At 38.2% G+C, this 23,292-nt stretch overlaps 1 protein-coding gene across 4 annotated transcripts in view; it reads left to right on the top strand.

Moving 5' to 3' along the window:
* Positions 1–23,292, top strand: part of LOC131076119 (uncharacterized) — a 106,061-nt gene that overhangs the window by 65,603 nt on the left and 17,166 nt on the right. For all 4 annotated transcript variants that reach the window (XM_058013169.2, XM_058013168.2, XM_058013167.2 and 1 more), the window contains one exon: positions 14,327–14,377. In XM_058013169.2, the coding sequence (XP_057869152.2) occupies positions 14,327–14,377 (51 nt within the window). The remainder of the gene's footprint in view (positions 1–14,326; positions 14,378–23,292) is intronic.

Genomic DNA, 23,292 nt, shown 5'->3' with positions numbered 1-23,292 from the left:
GCTTTACAAACAATGTGCTCGAGTAGTTTGCCTTGCGGCACCGTAAATCTGCACTTCTTAGGCTTGAGTGCCAATCTTGCCCTTCGACATCTCTCCATGCATTCCCTTAGGGCTACTAGATGTGTGTCCTGCCCACTGTAAATCAACCAATCGTCGAGGAAAGCTTTGAAGTTTCCCACAGACATCTTGTCAAAGATGTGCTGGATGATCCTTTGAAAAGTTGCCGACGCATTGCATAGATCGAATGGCATCCAGTTGTATGCATACACGCCGTCTTCCACCACGAAGGTGGTCTTGAGCTTGTCCTCCTCGGCGATGGAAATCTGGTTATAACCAGAAAATCCATCCATGAAAGAATACATCTCTTGACTGGTTACCTCTTCCAATATGCTATCCGTGAAAGGTATGGGAAAGGGATCCTTTATAGTGACTGCATTCAGGCACCGAAGATCGACACAGATCCAGATTTGATTGGCCTTTTTCTTCAAGGAAATGACAATCGAAGACACCCATTCACTGGTCTGGACTCAGAAGATGATGCTAGCTTCCAACATCTTCTCCATTTCCTCATTGATCCTTGCGGCATAGTTTCTGTTCATCCGGTACGGCCTCTTCCACATCGGCTGGGCTCCAGGTACTAGTTGAATGCAATGTACACACATCTCAGGGGGCACTCCTTTCAGATCTTTATATGTCCAAGCGAAAACATCCCTATACTCCAAAAAGGTTTTGAAAGCTACTGCCTTCAACACAGGATCCCAATCGTCCCCCACCAATATGTTTTTTGGGTCTTCCTCCTTTCCGAGGTTGGTCACCTTCAACTTGGACTCCTCATACTTAATAGGTTTGTCTTTCTCAAACTGATGTGCGGGAGCTTCATCCACTCGGGCCTCCCCTTCTTTGTATTCTCCATACTTTGGTGGGAACACATCTTTCTCATTCGGCTCTTCTATCTGAAGCATGTTGCATTGGAACAACTCATAGTCCTCCATTTGCCAATGGAAGAGTCCACTTAATGAGCACGTCGTCCTCTGAGCAACCCTCGAGTTCCAACACTCCTTCACTATTTGGTTCCATCGGCTCCTTCCCTTCATCCACACCCATCGTCTCTTCCTCTGATTTTGACTCCGAGGAAGATGCCAACTCCTTGCTTACCATTTGTGTGCGTAGATCAATGACATACTTTCGCCCACCTTTCTCCATGGATAGGGTGTTCCTCTTCCAATTGTGATTTACTTTGGCTGTCACCAACCACCCTCTCCCCAAGATGGTGTCATAGCCCTTCTTTTTAAGGGGGATTACCACAAAATCCAGTAAGAAGGGTTGTGTGCCAATGGTCACCTGTTGGGCCATCAGGGTGCCGAGTGGCTTAATACCATGCTGGTGGCCATAGTGTTGGTTTTCCCAGCTTCTTCCATGTTTCCTCCAGCAACACGTTTACTCCGGATCCTCCGTCCACGATGGTATCCGTAAGGATGGTCCCAAGGATGCCCATCTCTACTATCGCGGGGTGCCGACCACTATTGACGGCCAACAGCATTGGGTCAGTTGAAGGGTTGACTGGGACTTCCAGTTGGTTTGAAGATGTGTAGGAAAATGTGTGGGCCGTGTTTTGCACAGAGCTCAGGATGGCAGTCCTCAGTTGTGGTATTGTTTCGAGAAGGTCGTGCACCTTTACTGGTACCTCCATCTGCAAGACTTGCCTCATAATATTTTTCTTCGCGTCCGTACAGGATGAGGTGCTCGCCGCCTCCGTCGTTGCCTGTCGTTCTGTCATCATGCCTTGTTCAATCTCACCCTTTGCTTCCAGTGCTCTTTCTTTTTCTATACGAGGGTTCGGGTAGGTGGCCTTGTTTGCTTGTGCCCAGGTGACTGCCAACACCTCCTTTTCCTCACTAGGTTTTTGAATATTTGATAGATTCACTTCGGGCTTGAGGCAATTTGTGTCGTCGTGGTCGCCAAGACCACACCATCTGCACAAGTTCTGAGGGGTTTCAAGCTTCTGGCAATCCCTGGCAAAATGCCCCCACTGGTTGCAGGCCCGACATTGAATCATTGGCCGTCCTTTAGCATCGTACTACATCCGGCTCCGATTATTTTTGTTGTTATTGTTGCCTCTTCCTCCCCTTCGGTTACCTTTGTAACCGTCGGATGATGCCGTGGTGTTGGCTTGGGGTTGGGATGTGCCTGCGGTAGCGGATGGTGACAACTGCTCTTGGGTGAAGAGCACCTGATTCCCTCGTGTCTTCATATTGTAGGGACACTCTTTGGTGGAGTGTCCCAACACTTGGCAAATTTCACAGAAGGCCTTTTTAGAACAGGTGCCTTTTGTATGACCTTCTTCCTTACACTCGGTGCACCACACTTCCTCATTCTTGCTCGTGCTTCCCTTCATACTTTCAAATTCTTTCATCATGCGGTGCATATCCTTCTGGAGGGCTTGCACCTTCTTGTTGGATCCCTCATCGCTGCTACTTCCATTCGAGGATTCCTCGTCATCAGAGGACTTGTCTTTCTTCTTACTAGACGGCTTGCCTTCACTTTCTAGGTCCATGGCGCGGTTATAGGCATCTTCATAGGACGTGGGTGGTACAATTTTCATTTTCTTCTTGAGGGATGATTTCAAACCCTCCACGAACCACCTTTTCTTTAATCCATCCCCCGACTGGTTGTCCATCTTTCCCAGCAGTTCCTTCAGTCGCCGGCTATATGCTCTAACTGTCTCGTGTTTTCCTTGCTTCGTACTTAGGATTTCCGCCACGATTTCATTGTCGTCCCTGAGGAGTCGAAACTCCGTCTCGAAGGCTTTATGTAATTTGTCCCAAGTTCCTATCTTCGTTTTATCGGTATCGGAGTACTGGTCGATGGCTACCCCTCGTAGGGTGGTGGGGAACTGCACCACCCATTCAGCTTTGTCGGTCACTCCATTGGCCGACTAGATCGTTTCACATGTACGACAATGCCATACATGGTCTTCCTTCCCATCTCCAGTGAATTTAGGCAACTTTTGCCTATTCGCCATTACGCTTCTTAGCTGCGGCCCAGTCTGCCCTCCAGAACTCAACCCTCTAGGAACTGGTCCTCCAAACACTGGTCCTCTAGAAGGTACTCCGTTGAGATTTGGTACATTGGGTCCCGCCAGGCCTGAACCGAATAGATTGCTTCTACTACCGTGCCCTTGTGTCCTCTTGACACCTTCGGTCGTACCAGTATCCTCCGCCTCTCTGTTCTCGGTCTCAGTCTCCTCTTCTCTCTTGGTCTTGACACCTCTAAATGGCATGTACGGCTCTACTGTACTCCCCTCGCCAATCTCTTCCAACGTGAGGAAAAGGTCCCCCAACCGCTTTCTAGTGGTTTCTATTAACGCAAAAACTTGGCCTTAGCCACTCGAGCCATCATTGCCATTCCTGCTTCCTTCTTGAGCAAGTTTCTTTAGCTGTCTTCGACGTTCGGCTTGTTGTTCCAACCTTAGTGCCCTTGCTGCTGCCTTGTGCCTGTCTTCTTCTTGTCCCTTTGGCACATGATTTATGTCCTTATTCAGCGTCACGGGCATCAATTCCTTCATTCCGTGGGATTGAAGGTTCGCCGACGGCTTTCGTCACGTTCTTCCTCCTCGCGTCGACTCCTCTCTTCAAACTGCTATAAGATTTGTTGCCGCCAGTTCTCACGGTATGTTTCCTCTCGACGGTTTTGAAGGGCAAGGAAAGCTTGTGCCAATAGGTTGAGCAGGTTATTCATCAACTGGTTTATTGCCGAACTTATGCCAAGGGCACTCCACACAGTGCTCTCAGGGACGTCTTTTCGTGCTTCTTCCCTTCGTACGTGAGTTTCAATGGACGCTTGCAGTATGCACCTAAAGTCTACCGTCAATGCCCTTTCCCCTTCAAACAATTCTTCGGGTCGTCTTCCTCAAGGCTGCTCCTCCCTTCATTCAATGGTTGGCCCATTATCGTTGTGCCATGTAGTATACTCCTGTCATTCCCAGATTTAACTCGGCATTGGTGCCAGATGTTTGCCCTTTGGGTGAACAGTTTAATGCATGCAGACAAAATACATAAAATAGTAATGCCATAGATTTCAGATAAACACAGTCATAATATATTAAGTCACAATGTATATCAATTGCTAGCCCACAAAAAAGATACCATTCCATTCATAATCGTAATAATGGCAAGTTACATCACATGGTATATAAAGGTATCGAGGGGGTGCGAGGGACAACCGTCGCACCCGTAACTACCTACCCTCGGTTACATCTTTAGACAAAGTACTTCCTAATTGCTTAATTACTTATTATTCCCGTACGTACAATATGCCGCCAACAAACTTTATAACTGTGAGTCCAGATTAGGACAGTAGATCCTAGTGGCATTTCTCACCGTGGTTTTTCCACATTGGGTTTCCACGTAAAATCTTGTGCCTTGTGGTTTTGCTGTTGTTCCTTTTCTAGTTTCAGTTGTTACATGTTTTCCATCTTTCAATTTCAGATTAAAAGTTTGATTAAAGTTTGAAATTACTAGAAAGGATTAAAGTTAATGTACTACTGATTCAATATCTTATGTTTGAGGGAGTCACAACTCTTCTTGTCATGCCTCTTGACCTTTCGTTAAAATCAATTAACTTGTAATTATATTATATTATTATTATTTTATATTTTAATTTTATTATTATTATTATGTATTATTAAATCTTATTTCAAGAAAGGGAGATTACAGTTCATGCTCTAGTTAGATGGAGACATTTTCTCCTTGTCCATCATTTTGAGCTTCACAAAGATCATTACAGCCTTTAGTATATCTTTAGGCAACCAAACTTAAATTCTTGACAGAGGTGTTGGATGGAGTTCCTTTGTGAGTACGACTTTGATGTACGTTACACCAAAGGCAAGGAGGATATGGTGGCAGATGCATTGAGTGGGAGACAACATGAGTTTATATTCATGACTTCGGGTATAGATTTGAGAATTCACATTCTTTGGCAACTGCATTAGGGATATACTTTAGAGGTAGATAAGTTGTTGCAACACAAAGGATGTATTTATGTGCCACTTGTAGTAGACCTTCACATCACATAGTGATTATATTAGAGGCTCATAGGCCACAATATGCAACCCATTTAGGGGTGAAGAAGATGCATGCCGATTTGCAATGGTTATATCACTGGGCAGACATGCGTCCTGACATTGCAAAATTTGTTGCTCGATGCCTTGAGCGCTAGAGAGTCAAGGCAAAGCAACAACATCTAGTAGGATTGCTTTACCCTCATGATATTTTGAGTTGAAGTGGGACACCATCAACATGGATTTATCATTGGCCTACTTTTGTCTTCATGAGGCCATGATACCATCATGCTGATGGTTGACAAGTTTACCAAAGGTAGCACGCTTCTCCCTAGTTCAAACTACCTATACAACTTTAGTAGTGGTGAGGGTCTTTTTGGATGATATTGTTAGATTGCATGAGATTCCTCATCGGATTATATTACATAGATATCCAATTTGCACTTCCACATTTTGGTTAGTATTGCAGCAGGCATTTGGCACACAACTCAATTTCAGCACAAGATATCATTGTAAGGCAAATGGTCAGATAAAGAGGGTGAACTAGGTATTAGAGGACATGTTGCAGATGTATGTTATTGTTCATCAGTCTAGATGGGAGGAGTACCTATATCTAGTTGAGTTTTCTTACAACAACAATCATATTTCATTGGGTATGGCACCTTATCAGGCGTTGTATGGCAGACCTTGTAGGACTTCCTTGAATGGGGATAGAATTGAGGATAGAGTTGCTATAAGGCTAGAGCTGGTGTAGGATATGGAGGGACAAATGGTGTTGATTAGACAACATCTTCAAGAGGCTCATGATCGTCAATAGAAATATGCAGATGTGAAGAGGAAAAATTGTAAGGTCACTAGTAAAATCATCCCTAATCAAATTTCATCACATTGTAATTGATTTTTAGAGCAGGGATAATAGTGGGTTTAAGAATTTTAATTTTGAGGCCAATTTGTTTGCTTTTTCATTATTTTTGGTTTGAAGTTCTGCTTCACAAGCTGATGTAGCTTCAACTTCAACTTATCTTGATGAAGTGAATATCATGTTGATAAAAAGGGAGGCATTCAAGGGGGTGGCTCTACATAAAGGTAGTGCCTCTTTTGTTACTTGAATTTCTGGGTTTCGTGTACAAGAGCGAATGCTCATATTTTGCATTGAAGGTGGAAATGGAGCAAGTTATTACAAAAAACCTACTAGCCATTGTAAGTTCTTGTTGGTGTACGTTTTATCATATACCGAACATTAGAATAAAATACCTCAAGGATATTCTATCCTCTTCTGAACAAAATCACTACTTGTGTCAAGATTGCGAGAAAGACCACAAGGCGACTCCAAGGTCCTATATGTGTGAACGAGCGACTTTATGTGGATAGCTACCTTGGTTATGTATGCTGAAATACAAGGGGGACTTACGCTTGGCCTGCTCAATTCACATTGAAGATCTATCGTTTGGGTTTGGATCATGGACTTCAAGAAAACTGAAAAGGAGATAAGGTTTTGAAATTCTAATCTATTCCTAAGAATTCAAGAGACGGTAAAGACTGGGTGAAACTAATAACAACACTTTGTTTCGCCACACTTAGGACAACTACGCAAAGCATGTGCAATCTTCTAAGGTTGTGCTCAAGATTTTCACACTTATGAATAATACCAACAATTGAACAATATTACTCAAAGTAGAAGTTAAGCATCCACATCAAAAGCTCAGGCTAACTTTACACATTGAATGAAAATCATCCATCCAACAAAAGTATGAGCAAAAAGTTTCACCAATCTAAACTATCAAATCCTTCATTCATCTAACATACATGAAATAAAATCTAAACTATGATGAGGGATAAGAACCATGCAAACTCCAAAATAAGGGAAATAATCACCATCAATTTGAACAATGTATTACTTATTATTTTGGCAATCCTAAGCAACAATTGCTTATCTCAACATGTTTTGCAACATGCTCCCATAATTTACAAATGAGGGGTTGAGCTCATTTTATAGGCTCCCCAATTACAATTCAATGGCTAGGATTGATTTTCAATCAACGGTCTAGATTACAAAATAAAACCCTAATTAGGGTTTGCTACAACTAACTACCTCTCGACCAATGAGAAAATTACATTTGAGGACACTTGTCCTTCTTGCTAAATATAAACCAATAATAAAATAGAAGGTTGTTGCATTGTGAAGTGCGCCTTCTAGAAGCTTCTGGATAAGTCAGGTTCGTTGAACCTGGACATGTTGACTTGGAACAATCTAATTGTTGAGTGTCCTCCTTGAATTCTCCAATTTGTGCCGAAAAATTGCCTAAGTATGGAAATTTGTTTGGAATAGTCTTCTTGCCGTCATCTGATTCTGATTGGGTGTTTGTCTTTGACTCTTCAGGAGATGAAATTCTTCAAGAAGTCTGGAATTTTCTTTCTATATTTTGCCAAGTCTGAAGACTTGCTTTCTTGATTCTTGGAAACCTTTGTGCCTATGCCACAATGGAGGAAATTGGAACTTTTTTGTGAAGTATCTCCCATACTTTAGCCAAATTTTGGCTAGTCAATTTTACTTTGTAGTACCTTCATGTGGATCCTTCAACACCTAACCAAGATTTTGACCATTTCTATGCTTGGACACACTTTGCTTGTGGATTTGCTTTCAATATTGAAGCTGGCTTGTGCTAAATAGAACAAACTCCACCTTTGGACAAGAATTTTATTCATTTCTTTTTATTTTCCTTTTTATTCTTCTTCTTTCTTCCTGTTTCTCTTCCAACACTTAGTCAAAATTTAATTCTTTTGGTTGTGGAAAATTCCATACTTAGCCATTTTTTATGTGTCAAACTTTTATTTTTCAACCTGTTCGTTTGTTTGACCCTTGATTTCATGTGCTACTTTGTCAAATCTGTTTTTCCTTGCCATTTTTTGTGTCTTCGGCATGACAAGTCGATTGTCTTCATGTCTTATCCTTGAGCCATAGGCAAATTTTCATGTCTTGCTTAGGCATCTTCACATATTCCACTTATGCCTAGTCAACTTGGAATGTTTATGTCTATCCTTCTTGGCAAACTTCTTGGCAAACTTCTTGGCCAACTTCAACTTGCCTAAGTTGGACTTTGACATCTTATAATTCTTTCTTGCCAAAACCTTTTTCTTTTCTTCTTGGGCGGACTTGGAGGAAGCCTTGCCATATCTCTTTCTCCTAACCATGTCTTTTTCTTTGGCAGACTTGGAAGATGTTTGGTCATGTGCTCATGCTTTATTTGTTTTTCCAATGATTGCTTTCTTTTGTGCCGAACTTTGAAGTGGTTTATCCATCCTAACCCATGGGTGGAGTTTACTTGACCTTAGGATTTTCCCCTTGACTGTAGATCCGAGTTTGATGTTCATTTGCCAACCTTTTTGTGCATGGGCGGGGTTTGAAGAAGCTTAGACATTGTCTTCTTCTGCTTGGCGGACTTTGAAAGTCTCTTGCCAACTTTGTTTGCTTTATCCTTTGCCACTTTGGCGAACTTGGACAATCTCCTTCCAAACTTGCCTTGCTTTTGGAGGGCGGACTTGAACAACCTTATGCCAAGTTTGGGCGGGGTTCAAGATTCTCATGCCAACCTTGATGTGTTTGATCATGGGCGGACTTCATTTGTTTGATGGCAAGGCGGACTTGGCTTAGCATTGGACAATTATTTCCTTGGCAGACTTCACATGTGCCTTGACATGGTTGTTCTGCTTAACCTCAAGTAGGAGTCTGTTTTACTCTTGCCATGAGTTTCTTAACTGAAGGTAGGAGTTTAGCAAGTGTCAGACACTTGTTTGTGCATGAGGCCGACTTTGAAGAGTCTTAGCCATCTTAGACAAGGCTATCCTTGGTGTGTCTTGGACATGCTTCCTCTTCATGCTGCCTTTGCCATCCTTCTTGACCTTGGCGGACTTGGAAGTCTGTGTGCCATTCTTGAATGCGCTTAGGCTTTGACATGATTCCAAGCTGATCAAACCTTGTTCCCTTATCATGGGCGAATTTTAACTTGGACAGCCATGTGCCATCTTCCATGCTTCGAGACAAGGCAAACTTCAACTTTTGTCTGCCATTCCTCTCCTTGGGCGAATTTGTCCTTTATACCATGACTTTTGATCTTCCATGCTTCTAAACAAGGCGAACTTCAACCTTTGTCTGCCTTAAGCTGCAAAAACACATGAAAATTCCATATTATTTTCAGATTTTAATTTTGATTTTTAGTCCTCTTTTTGGAAAATTTCACTTTCAGCTTGTTAAAGGTTAAGTTTCTGTGAAAAAGTGGACTGAAAGTGAAGGATTTGGTCAAGAAATTGATAAAATTGAGAGAAATAAGACAAAAAGGTAAGAAAATTCAGTCAGATTGAATCTTTGAATGACTGAAATTTACCTTCAATTCTGAAATTCTGTCTTAAAATCTTAAAAAAACACCGAATTTCTTGATATCAACACTTAGAAGAATTTTATTCTGGAAAATTTCTCTTTAAAAATTCAAAATTCACAAATTTTGAGAGAAAAATTCTTCTCAATTGCTCTCCAAATTCTCAACTTGAATAATGAATTGTGAAAGTGAATGGTTGAAAATATATAGAATTTAGGATTTTTAAACTTAAAAAGTTTTATTTTTTTTAATTATTTAATTATTTTTTTGTTTCCAAAATGAAAAGTTAATTTTCCTCTCAAAATTTCATCCTTTGCCAAAAAAGCAAAGGATCTTCTAGAATTTTCCAAAATTCTTGATTTTTTTTTTGACAATTTTATAAGTGTGGAATTTTCTCTTGAAAATAATTTTTTTAGTTTTTGGAAAATAATTAAAATTTTTTATGTGACAAATTTATTTTCCAACTTGCTTTACACTTCTATGTGTTAGTTTATTTATTTATTTATTTTTCTTCCAACTTGGTCTAACCTCAAGTAGGAATTAACCATTGGTAGGAGTTTACCGAGTATTAGACATTTTTGCTTGATCATGAGGTGAACCTTGAAGACTGTCAGACATCCTTGTGTGTGAATGAGCTTAACCTCTGGCAGGAGTTTGATTCACCACTGCCATGGGTTCGTTAACCCTTGGTAGGAGTTTACCAAGTGTCAGACATTTTCACTTGGACAACTTCCTTATGCCTTGGTGGAACTTGGTCATGCTTGGACATCTTCCATGCTTGACATTCTTGGGCGGGCTTGATTGATCATCTGCCATTTTCATTTCTTCAACGTAGGCGAAATTTTTAATGTGTGATCTCCCACTGTTACCTCCATACTTGATCAATAGTTCATCTGGAACGAAACCCTAATCAGGGTTTCCAGTTTGCTTTTTGCACTTGGAGACCTAATTTTCGAAATCTGAGAACATGGGCCCTGATCATATGGCTGATATTCTGGAACAAAACCCTAATTAGGGTTTGCATTTTGCTTTTTTACCCTTAAAGACCAAATATTCAAATTTTGAGAACATGGGTAGTAATAATATGGCCTAAAGATCAAAACCCTAATCTAAGAAAAAAGCAAAAAAAAAAAAAAACCCTTGCTTTTTATACTCAGAGGCAAAATTTCTCGAATTTGAAGACATGGGCAGGAATGAAATGACCTAAAGAACAAAACCGTAATCTCAGAAAAAAGCAAAAATTTCGAAGCCCTGCTTTTTATACCTAGAGACAAGATTTTCAAATTCTGAGAACATGGGCAGAAATGAAATGACCTGAGGAACAAAACCCATATGCCACTTTCAAAAAAAGCAAAAAAGCAGAAATTTCTAAAAATAGCAAGTTGTCAGAAATAACCCATAGCAATTGCGATCCCCGTCCTTCAGACCTTCTAAGCACTTTGACAACATTCATACATGACTCTGAGCATGATTTCTCAATTTGGCTTGGGATGAATTCTCAAAAACTCTAACTCATTGTAAAAAGACTGGTTATTAGCAGTTGCGACGCCAAAACAAAACCCTAAAAAGCAAAAACAGGGGGTCCCCATTTGCAATGGGGCGATGTGTGAAATAGGTCACAACAATTCTCCATATGAAAAGGAACACCTATATGATGATTGGATCAAGGAAAGGAGAGGGCATCTTACAAACAATCCCTCCACAATTATTGTGGAACCTAAGATTGTTTGAGATGATAGGAAGTATTAGAATAATATCTTTCTCATTGTGTTATTAATGGTCATTTAAGTTGTTTCTAATTTCGCCTCTAGTTAACGATTGTTTCTTTTAGAAACATCGTCTTTGTAGCTCTATTTAAAGGAGCTTTGTCTCCTTGATTAATTGAACAACATCGAATATTTTAATAATATGGTATATTAGAGCAGAGATAATTTTTGAGATTTTTAGCTATTCTAAAAAAATTTCGAAAGGAATTTTTAAGGAAAAATTTCAAAAGTTTTTCAAGTGGTTTGCTTCCAGTTCGTGGATTTTTTGCTGCAAATCGCATTGCGTGTCTTTGCCCTCGATCCGCGTCTATTCTCCATGTGTTTTTGCTCGATCTAGTTCATTCATGGCCGCCTAGGGTTTCTGCAATTTTTGACTAGGGTTTTGACCCTTTAGTTCAAGTCAAAATTTTATTCTAGTTGCAGGTTCTTTGCTCGGTTTTTCGAGACCTCAACTGGGTCGTCGTCAGATTTTTCTGGATGCATCGTTTTCCATGCCTCAATTTTGGAGCCGTCGGATCTGCATTTTGGTTTCAGATTCTTGGTGGGTTTTTTGAGAGCTTTTCTGGGCTGGTCTCATATTTTTCTAGGTGCCTCGTTTTTCATGCCTCAAATTTTGTGCCAGCGAATTTGCCTTGGATTTTGTGCCTGTACTTGTCTCACTGCATTGAACTTCATACCTCGGGTTTCGTGCATTCAACATCTTCTCAGTATCTCATTTTTCGTGCCTCGAAAAGTGTGAAGATGGCTTGTGGGCATCGATGTTTGTTTCGGTTTTTAATATTTTTTTTCTCTTAAAAAAATCTCTGGGTTTTAATAATTTTGCCCTCAAATTATTTGTGGGTTTTTAAATATTTTTTGTCCCTGAAAAAAAATCATGGGAGGGTTTATGATTTTTTTCTCAAAAACTATACTTTGTTGCAGTTTGTTTTTAGTCGCACCTGGAGTTGTTGTGCGAATATCTGCACCGGTCTCTTGTTTGCAGTCTATTTTCGGGCATCTTGCTCATCTGCAATAGTTTGGAGGGTTTGCCGATTTTTTCCTCAAAATCGTGACAACTGTTCTTGGTGTGTCTTTGGTTATAGGGAGGGACAGTTCTCCTACATCAGGTTGGACGGTTGGTGTTGTTTTGGGTATCTCCAGAAGTTCTGCAGTTTCTGGGAGGGTCGTTGGCAGACTCATCTCAAGTGGTAGAGTTAGTGGCAGGCTCTTGTCTTCTGTTGCAGCATGTTCTGAGAAGAAGGGGGCAACCTTCTCTGTCATTTCTCTTGGTTGTTAGAACGATGACCATTAAGGGAGGGTATTATAATAATATCTTTCTCTTTGTGTTATTAATGGTCATTTAAGTTGTTTCTAATTTCGCCTCTAGTTAATGATTGTTTCTTTTAGAAACATCATCTTTGTAACTCTATTTAAAGGAGCTTTGTCTCCTTGATTAATTGAACAACATCAAATATTTTAATAATAGGAAGAAGAGAGAAGTACAAAGACAACCTTGAAGTTACTCATTAGGACAACCTTTCAATGCTGATGGAAGTGAAAATGTCGAGAGTCTAGTGGCACAAGCCATTTATTCTTGTGTTATCCAATAGAATATTGTTTGGTCTCTCTAGTGGTAACATCCAATGGAGGCAATTAACACTGCCACTCAAGGCTCCAAGGACACAATTTATGAAATATATAACAACTTTGCTTTCAAAGAAGAGTGCACTAGGTGAGGACTTATTAGTTCTGATATGAGCATCTTGGAATGGCACACAGATTTTTGTTATGCTAGATTGGTGGACATATCAAAGACATGAATGGGGATTTGGTAAATATCTTCGCTTCGTTTCTGAAATTCCATTTAGATTTTGATGTTTTAGTTTCTTGGAATTTCGGCATTATCTAACCATAATTTCAAGTCTTACTATTACTGATAATGTAATAATAAAATATTTGTTCAGTTAAGGTGAAAGATAATGCTGAAATTCCAAGAAACTAAAACATCTAAATCTAAATGGAATTTCAGAAACGAAGCGAAGATATTTACCAAAGCCCCTTTCATGTCTTTGATATGTCCACCAATCTGGCATAACAAAAATCTGTGTGCCATTCCAATTTGCTCATATCAAAACTAATAAGTCCTCACACCACAACTTGAGCCCAATTTTGAAGCAATCTGATGTCTTGGTTTGTTGGATTAAGGAGGAGAGATCATTAAATTCATCGCCAACAACCACCAGTCTCAAGTGATATTTTTACAATTCTCCAAGTTGGAGTTGTTGAAAGTCACGTATATTAAATATGCTTTAAACCTCATCATGTTGAGGTACATAAAGAAATCTTCATTTTTGGATATTGTGGTGAATATTTGAAAGCTGTCAGATTCAAATTGTGGTATGATGACTTGTAGATTGGTTAGCTTCTAATAAAAAATTGGCTACACTCCAGGCTGCACAAAACTAAATTCAAATTGGGTGTTAATAAGATTTTGACTTTTTGTCTTAACTTTCCTCTTTTTTCTTGTAAAAGTTATCTCTTTGAAACATCAACAGTGGAATTTCCATAAAGCTTGTGGTTCCACTACTACATATTTATAGATTATTGGTGTAATAAGAACCCCTTTATTTTTCTTGGATAGTATCATACTTGTAGGGTTGTTATGAATATCTCATCAAATGCATTCCAGCTATGCTTTGAGCTTGAGCACATAATGAACTCAGTCTGGTGTTTTAAGTTTGAGCCATGTCTGACCATTGTAGAATCAAAATCATGTATGTCTTGTATATTTTGGAGCACATCCTCATTTAATAATATTTGCTCACAGGATTTCTTAGCTTAAGTCAATGCAAGTTACGTTGTATCATTGATTTCCCTAGATACAATTTTTCAGGATAACATGGCATGAAGTCTCATTTGACAGTAAGCTTATAATGACAGCAAAATATAGTTCTCAAATTTGAATTGAAATGGTGAATAGTATTGAGTAGAGAATGCATGGTATTGAATATCTTGTAAATTTTAATTTTTTAATTCTTTTCAATTTTTTATTGCAAGGCGATAGGTGTTGAATCTTTGAAACAAAAATGGCAAGCTAGACGCTATTTTCTAATTATAATTTTTCTTTGATGTATTATTTATTCTTTCAGACGACAGTCGCGTTTGTAAGCTTGATTGTTACAACCATCCCATTATTGAATGTAAGTATACTTGATTTCCTATTGGTGAGCTCTATTCATAATTTGATTCCCAAAAGCATTCACATTCGCATTCTACATTATACTTTGATAACTTATAAAAAGTGCAAGACTTCCTAGATCAAAACATTTTATACACAAAATTAATAAGATCTAATTTATTTAAAAGAGGTTGGACTATATTTTTGTTAACTGACATTTATTGTTGCAATGCATGAAATCTATTCGATTCTTGTTATAATGTATCTCTTCTTTTTATGGGATATTTGCTTGGTTTGGCTAATATGGCACTGGCAATTACAGCATTTTGCTTGAAGTACTAATAAAATGTTTGAGAATTAATGAGATACTTTTTAGTTGTTGCATCATGTATTATTGTGTTGTGATAAATGGGAATGTGAAATAACAACTAAATGAAAAACGAAGGTCGTTGGTTTTCAGATATATGACACATGGTGCAGGCCAGGTGCCTGACAATATTCCATGAACAGTTACAGAAGTTTTGATACTGAATGTGAATTAACACAAAATTTATAGTAAGTGAGCAATTTTAATATCAAAGACTTTAAACTAATATTTTTCCTTATCCTAATGATTTCATTACACATCTTAAAGTACATAGCATAAATTTACAAAATCGAAATGTGCTCGAGTAGATTAGTAATCTACAAGATTTTTTGTAGTTTCTGGATTAGATTGTGTGATCCGAAACGTTGATGGTTAAAAAATTGCTTACACAATCTAATCCAGAAACTACAAACAATTTTTATATGGATTGTGAAAATCTAATAGCTTTAATCTACATGATCTTCTTTTGTGTTGCTTTTTGCTTTATTTGCTTCTAAAGTTGGAGTGCTATTAATCTGTCTGTAGCCAATAAGGTCCATGGATAAGGTCTTCCAGCAAGCCTTCAACATCAATGTGCAAAACCCTCAAAGGAGGCTCATAATTGCTATCATTTTGTGAATTGTTAAGAACCAAATATCATATGAGGAAATAATGCCAAAATATACCACTATGTGTAACACAAGATGTATGATGGCCCAATGCAACCTAATCTTCAATATACTCAGAAATGGAAATACCCTTGAGGCAGGGTTATGCCACACAATAACTGCTTATCTAATAATAGTTGGGGAAGGTAAACCTGCAATCCACAAGATACACATTTGGCTGACAAATAAAATTTAATTCCCTCAAATCATAAGAACTACAACTAAATTGGATCTTGTTTTGCATGATCTTTAGATCTTTATTTGATTTGTTATGATTCTAGTTCCAATTGAGTAGATTTGTCATGGAATAAATTGGGGCATAAAGCATCTTACCCCTATGGACTAATATATGGCACCACATTCCCTTTTTGATTAGTTAATCCTCAAATGCCCATCGAGCAATGTTTCCTATAGTTCAGGTGTTGGTGGAAATGGAAATGGTTCCTTTTATAGTCAACAATATTAGGTGATCTGTTTTTGGGTCTATAGATGGCTTACAATATATGGGACTGCCCTATACTCCATGCAGGAAGAACCTATCTGTGCTACAAACGAGGTGTACATACCTTACCTCCTGCAGGATTTGAACTTGTGACCTCTCTTTCAAGAGTACAAGTTCTCCACCATTAGGCCAACTCAGGTGTACACTATTAGGCAAACTCAGGTGGATTGGCAAGTTTGAGTTATCTACTAAGCTTGTTCGTGAGGTCAAAGACCAGGATGACAAAATTTGAGCAACATATATGGTAAATGGAAAACAATCCTCTTGTGGGTGGGAGGGGTGGTGGGTGGGGTTCATACACTGAATTGGCTTTTCACTTGGCACTGACTAAAAACACTACCTTTACCTGTATAGTAAATCTCTCTAAGAGTTCCCAAACTCGCCGCGAGTCAGGCGAGTCGAGCCAAGCTCGGCAAGTTTTGCTGACTCGGGACTCGGAGTCGGCAAGTTTTGACCATAACTCGCCTGACTCGCGAGTTAGGCGAGTTATGGCAAAACTCGCCGAGTCCAAGCTCCAAGACTCAGCCACGACAGGTCAATGTTTTGACTTGTTTGACAAGTTAGTCTCTCCACCAGGATTTATATATGGAATATAACATTTAAGTATAAGTGACTTTAAGTTATATTCCATATATATTTTCAGGATGTTTGAGAGTGGTTTCGAACCTCCATTAGTTATAAGCAAAATCTAGTTTTTGGAGGATCCTTCAAATTTCCAGACTTAGTCAAATTTCAGGCCATTTCAGGATCAGGATGACATTCCAGACTTTTAAGGCAAGTTCACTTTGACCTTGATGTAAGGGACGGGACCTTGGAGGACACTAGGGTAAATCTAAATCTATGGATGCATTCTAGTCAAAGAGAAGAAATCTAACAATTCGTGTTTTTATGTGTATACTCCGTGTCTGCATATGTTCATGTGTATACTTCATGTTTTTATGTGTATGCTCTGTGTTTGGTTCGTACTTGATATGTTCTAGATATGAGAATAACTAGAGTAAACCCAAAAATATATGAATTGCATTTGAGGTCATAGATGTGTGTCATGCTTCTAATCCTCATCTTAATATATGTTAATATCACCATGCTTTAATGCAAAGAGATATCCATAGTATGGTGCAAATGTTGGGTCAACCTAATTAATTAAGCAATACCAATCTTCAAGGGTTGATTTTTCAGTTCATAGAAACTACATTGCTTGAGGACAAGCAATCTTGGGAAGGGCAGACTGTCATGCCTCATCCTAAGCCCTAGGGCAGCCTTCATAATTCCTGGCTGCAGCATTTAGAAACCCTAGCCAAACCCTAGTCGTCCCTTGATATAGGCAAATAAATGCATGGGCTGACCCTAGGCAGGAGAAATCAGAATATGGGCCGACCCTATCTTGAGCAAGCAAATAAAAATTAATTGCCACTGAGGCCGACCCCACCTAGTTTTGGGGATGGTATTTAGTAAATAAAAATAAGTTTTGTTGTGCTGGGGCTGACCTGAGTTATAGTGCCCATTTTGGGAGAAATAAGTTTAAATTAAATATCTTTCAAATGCTTGTTTGGTGATCTAGCTGAGGGGATACATGTTTTGGTTGAAGAGGCACATTGGGTGTATAAATAAAGGTTGATTGGAGTTCATTTGGGGAACCATTCCTGTAATATCTTTCCAATCAAGAGCAGGGTATAAGAGCAGAAAGTCAGACCTTTAAGATCAGATTATAAGGGCAGAAAATGGGGAATATAGGAGAAAATAAGAACTGAATATTAAATAAGGGAACTATACCTATGAAAGGCATGAAAGATATTAGAATTCTATTGAGGATCAATTTGGCAAGAATAATATATGAATTATTAAATGCATGTTACAGTGGCAATTTAATAAATTGTAATGTCCCCTTTTCTCCGAGTGATCACCTAGAGGAGATTATTAGCCTTTTTTTTTTTTTCCCGTAGGCTAATTGGATTCATTTAAGGGAATAAATTAATTAATTAAATGATAAATAGTCCTAAGTCGTATGGGATTATTTAAATTTAATTAATTAGCAGTTGGACATACTTTTTTATAAAGTGACTTTATAATAATGTCAATGACAAATTATAAAGTAAAGTCACTTTTGAGGGGAAAAGTAATTTAAAAGAAATAAAATGAAGTACTACTTTCGAAAAGGAAAAGTATTATAAAAGGAGGAAAAACTGCAATGAGGATTCATTCTTGAGTTGTTATTTTCATAGAAACTTTTCCTTGAGAGCTTGAGAGCTTTAGCTTGTAGGTTTAGTAAACCCTAGGACAAAAACCTAGAGGTTTTGGCTATTTGGATGGAAACCCAGATCGGCCCACTTGGTAAATTCATCTCAGGATCCACAATTGCACAACATTGATCTGTTTTCATGGAGTTTCGATGATCTATCTTGCAGATTTTTAGAAAGTTTGTTATTTTACGCGAGGAGGAATTCCAGGGTATGTCTTACCTAATGGCATTAGGCATTTTCTGATTTGTAACAGCAACATGTGTTTGTAAACAGCAATACATTTCTATATCAGAAGAATTCCATTAGCTTATTTAGATTCATTGATTACTTTCCTTGAAAATCTATATTGTTCATCTTGCATGTTCAATCTGCATGTTTGCAAAAACCCAACTCAGATTTGAAGCATTATCCGAGATCGGGATATTTCAATGTTATCAGAGATGGTGATCTTGCCAGTTTGTTAGGGTTTCAACAGTGCATGTCAGATTTTGTAGTTACATGTGTCAAATGTTATTGCATGGCATGTTATTGTAGTTTAGGAGCAGTTTATGAAGAGGGTTACCATTGCATGTTATTTCTGAGCAGTCCTGATTAATGGATTTGCATTGCATCTCAGTTTGGTGGATACCCAGATGGTTGCATGTTACTGAAGATTAGTTCCACGGCTAGAATTAAGGATGGAAGATTGTTAACCACATTCTTTCCTGCTCCACCAAAGAAGGAAAAGGCACCTAGCTTGGAGAAAATAACGGACCTTGCTCAAACACAGTGGAAGATAGTTTAGAATTTGCAACATTTTGAAGATTCGCTTTCAAGGAGTTCTAGGCACTCTAAGGTTTCATCTCCATCTACATGTACAAGAGACCTCATGCCATGACAACAAATGATGCATTTATGAGCAGCTACCATAAGTATTGCACTCTTCCTAAGGAGATATGCGACCTCCTTTCCTTCACACAATTTATGGGTATACCAAATGAGGATGATGATGATTTGAGTTAATATTAGCAGCAAAGAAAAAAAGAAGAATCAAGAGATATCAAAGGAAATATTGGGAAAGAAGAGCTAAAGGTGTAAGAACAAGGAATGAAAGAAGAATCACTTGTTTGTGAATTGCAGCCTACAAGTAATCATATGGAAGGCAAAGATTAGTCCTCATGTGGAATTCTTCAAGTAGTTGAGACCTTGTTCACAAGCTCACTTCCACCGTATGAGACTTTGGATCAAGAGGAGGGCACCTAAAGAGGATGACAAATTGTACACAAATTGTACAAGGAAACAATGATCTTCAATGGAGAAGAATCGCTTGGTTCATCCATAAGTGAGGTTTGTAAAAATCTCTTTGAGAAATTTAATAAGCATGCTACAAGAGATGAAGAGGTGCTTGTGAATGTTGAAAACATGACACAAAGGTATGACATCCATTCAGATTTTTGCAACAGCAGTTCTAAATCCTTGCTTCATCATGAGGTAGCATTCATTTCACATAAAGATGATGGTATTGTTGAGTCTTCCAATGTTGGAACTCAAGTTGAAGGTGTCAAACATGAAGTATATATTGTGAATTCAAGCCACAAAGGTTCTAACTTTGTACATCATGTTGTCCTCATTTCTGTAAACCAAAAATGTGGGCAACCCTATTGAATTTTTGGTTAAAATTCATCTTTTTGAGTCTTTGTACACGCTTTCCAAGGTTGAAATTTGTTCCAAATTTTACCTATCTTGGGTGTGTGCTTTTTCTTTGGTTTTCTTTGCTAGTTTTTATTTGTTTTAAGCTTTTATTTTGCACTCTTAGTGCAATTTCGGGTTTTAAAGCTCTAATTACAAGTTATAGGTACTTTTTGAGCTCATTACAGGTGACTTTTAAATCACTTGTAATGAGTTTCTTGAAACCCGATTTTAAGTTAAAGGGTCTTGGGGGTTTTAAACTTGCAAGTGCAAGTGAACATATTCACTTGCAGTCGGGTCCTAAAGACACAACTACAAGTAAATATGTTAATTTAAAAAAAAATTCTTATTTTAACTTGTATTTCTGCTCTTCAAACCCGACCCCTTTCTCTTGTTAGGTTCTCTTTCAAAGTACTTAACTTGCAGTCGGGCCTTTAAGACCCGACTACAAGTAAAAGCACTTTGAAAGAGTTTTGAGCTTTCTTAGTTTTCTTGTTTCGGCTCTCTTCTAACCCGATCACAAGAGTGTTGAAGGGTTTCTCTCCTTTATGATGGAATCCGTTTTTCTTGGAGAATCCGTTTTGCATTGATGAACAGTGAGATTGTTTCCTAAAGGGATTCTTTCTCTCTAATCGGTTATAAGATCTTTGGGAGTGGCACTTCAAGATTTTTCTCTCTTTCAAGATTTCGTGACTTTCGGTTTTGTGCCTTTTCCCTTCAGGTGTGAGTTTTTTCTTTCTTTTCTTTCATGCTTTGTGTTTAGTTTGCTTTCTTTTTCAAGCAATGGGATTGATGTGTTCATAGCCATCCTAACGTTTCACGTTTTTTCTTCTCTCTTGCCATGAGTTTTTGCGTTCTTGCGATCTTCCCTTGTGCTTCTAAGTGTTCTTTGCATCCTCTATATCGGGTTTTTTCGCACGAGTTTACAAGTTCGGGTTTTTGCACATTCTTTGCAAAACTTAAAGTAACTTGTAGTCGGGGTTTTTAAAACCGACTACAAGTTAATCTTTCTTTGCAAACTGCGTGTTCAATTCAGTAAGTTGCAAGTTTTTGTTCTCACATCCACTTGCAGTCGGGTCTTATGAACCCAACTACAAGTGGATTGTCAGCGATTTTTTCCCATTAATCTTAAAACCTTTTCACTTATATGCCATCGGGTCATTTTTCATCAAGTGCAAGTTTTAATGATATATGATAACTTGCAGTTGGTCCTTGAAGACTAGACTACAATTAATCATATGTATTCTCTTTGTAATCGGGTCATTTTTCATATGTCTCTGCAAGTTTTCAAACTACAAGTATAGCTTTATCTAAGAGATAAAGCTTCACAAAATGATCCTTTGTGTTCATATGTTTTTCATGTGCCAAGTTCATTTGCAGTCAAAGTTCCTAAACCCGACTACAAGTAAATGTTGCTGTCAAAATCGGGTTTTAAGTGTGATATCACAAATTTTATGACTGCAAGTAAATCACTTATTTTCCCTTGTTGCTCACTTGTAATCGGTTTCCCAAGATCCGATTACAAGTGCCAAAATGGTCACTTCCTCTTTGTTTGGTGAGTTCACGCCAGTTGCAATTGTTTCCTTTCACTTCACAATGCTTTCCATACGCCTTGCATTCGTCATCCTTTTGCAATTAGGTTTCAAACCTTCCATTTCAAAGTTTTCCCTAGTCCAAGTCTTCACATTTACACTTGCAGTTGGGTTTTGGGGACCCGATTACAAGTACAAAAGTGAGAAGTTCCCCACTTGCAATCACCTTCATGAGATCCGATTTTCCTCCCATCACTGTCCAAGCTTATCTATAAAGCATTGTCGAGTCGGTTCAAGCAATTTTATGTTAAAATATTTCCCAAGTTCTTGTGTGAGCATTGGTTTTCAAGGCTTGAAGACTATGGAATCACCTGTTGCAGTTGAAGATGTTCTTACCCTCTTAAGTTTTCATCACAGTGTTGCAGATTCTTGTTCAATGTCAGGAGAGCCATCTTCACTTCTGAACAAGAAAATGAAATACAAATATGATAAGTATTAGAATGAGGTTGTTCCCACACAGGTGATCTCTCTTATTGATGAGATCCAGGATACAAAGATCAGACACGTTGACATGTTTGCAATTTTAGGCTCTATATCTGCAAATTGCATTCATTTACAAATTTCTAGAGCCTTTTCAACAATTCCATTTTCTGCATATCTTGCGATTGTTGCTTTTCATGAGACCACCTTTCTTCTTGAAAGATTTCTATGAAACGTTTCACGAACCTTGTCTATATTCAAATATCATCTTAATATTCTGTCAAACATTTATTGTGTCTCTTTCGAAATACCCTACACCAATATTTGCATAGAGCTATACCAGATTACACTTCTTCGAGTCCATTACGTATATATCCTTGCAATCATTGCATTCCATTATATTCATTTGAAGCATTTTGGCAAACAATTTGCGTGTCTTTGTATTACACATTTTTCATGCATGTCTGCCTATAATATTTGACAAGAATCTCCCTACTATTATGCTTATATGCATGTTCACTCCCTATTCCAAAGCTGATTCAATGAATCTAATCTATGCAAATCTTGTCATCATTGCATTCACATATGACATCTCGTTGAAGCTGTCTTTCAAGAATTTTACAAGTCTTGTCTTTGCTTGTAATGGATGTCCATAACCTATTTTGAAATTCCCATATATGTGCAATGCCTTAGGAAGATGAGAGCAAAGATTGTAGAACTTGACTTTGCGCTTGCCAATTGCATTTGTCTTAGAGTTTCTAAAGCTTTTTCAATGTTTTCATTTCATGCATAATTTGCAACTGTTAAATTCCATTGAGGAGCCAAGTCTTTTTGAGGTCCTTTGTCCAATAGTTTACATTCTTTTGAATGGCTCGACGGATGATCATACCTTGCTCCAAAGGCTTCGTTTGGTAGAGAAGGAAGATATAAATAAAGGTTGTTGAATTTAGCTCTACGCTTGACAATTGCACTAGCCTGAAATTTTCTAAAACCATTTCAACAAATTCATTTCATGCCTATCTTGCCATCATTGCATGTTGTTCCTTGAGATGAAATCTCTTTGTGGCAATCCGGCAAAGGTTCACGTGCTTTGTATATGCTTTGACATTTTGTTTGCATCTGAATGTCAGTAGTATTTCCAACTTTAATATCCAACAAAAATCTCTGGCTAAGCATTCAGATTTACACCTGCTTATTGCATTTGCTTGAAAGTTTTTAAATCTGTTTTACCAAGTGCTTAGTAATGAGCAGATACATCTTAAAAATATTTCTAAGTTAGTTATAGTAACTAACTTATAAATGCATCTGCATCTTAAACAACTTGACTAAATTGCCAAAAAAATGTGAATTATGATAGTTGATTCTTCCATTCGGTGATTTTCACAAATAAACGAACTTGCCAATGAGGCCTAAATCTATTAGTCCTGGTGTTTTGGGTTACTTCTAAAAGCCCCCATTGATGTTTGAATGCCAACTTGTCTTTGCTCGATTAATTCCATAG

This window comes from Cryptomeria japonica, chromosome 10 (assembly GCF_030272615.1).
Source record: "Cryptomeria japonica chromosome 10, Sugi_1.0, whole genome shotgun sequence".
NCBI lineage: Eukaryota > Viridiplantae > Streptophyta > Pinopsida > Cupressales > Cupressaceae > Cryptomeria > Cryptomeria japonica.
Note: the sequence above shows the minus strand (reverse complement) of the source record. Positions and strands in the feature narration are given on the sequence as shown.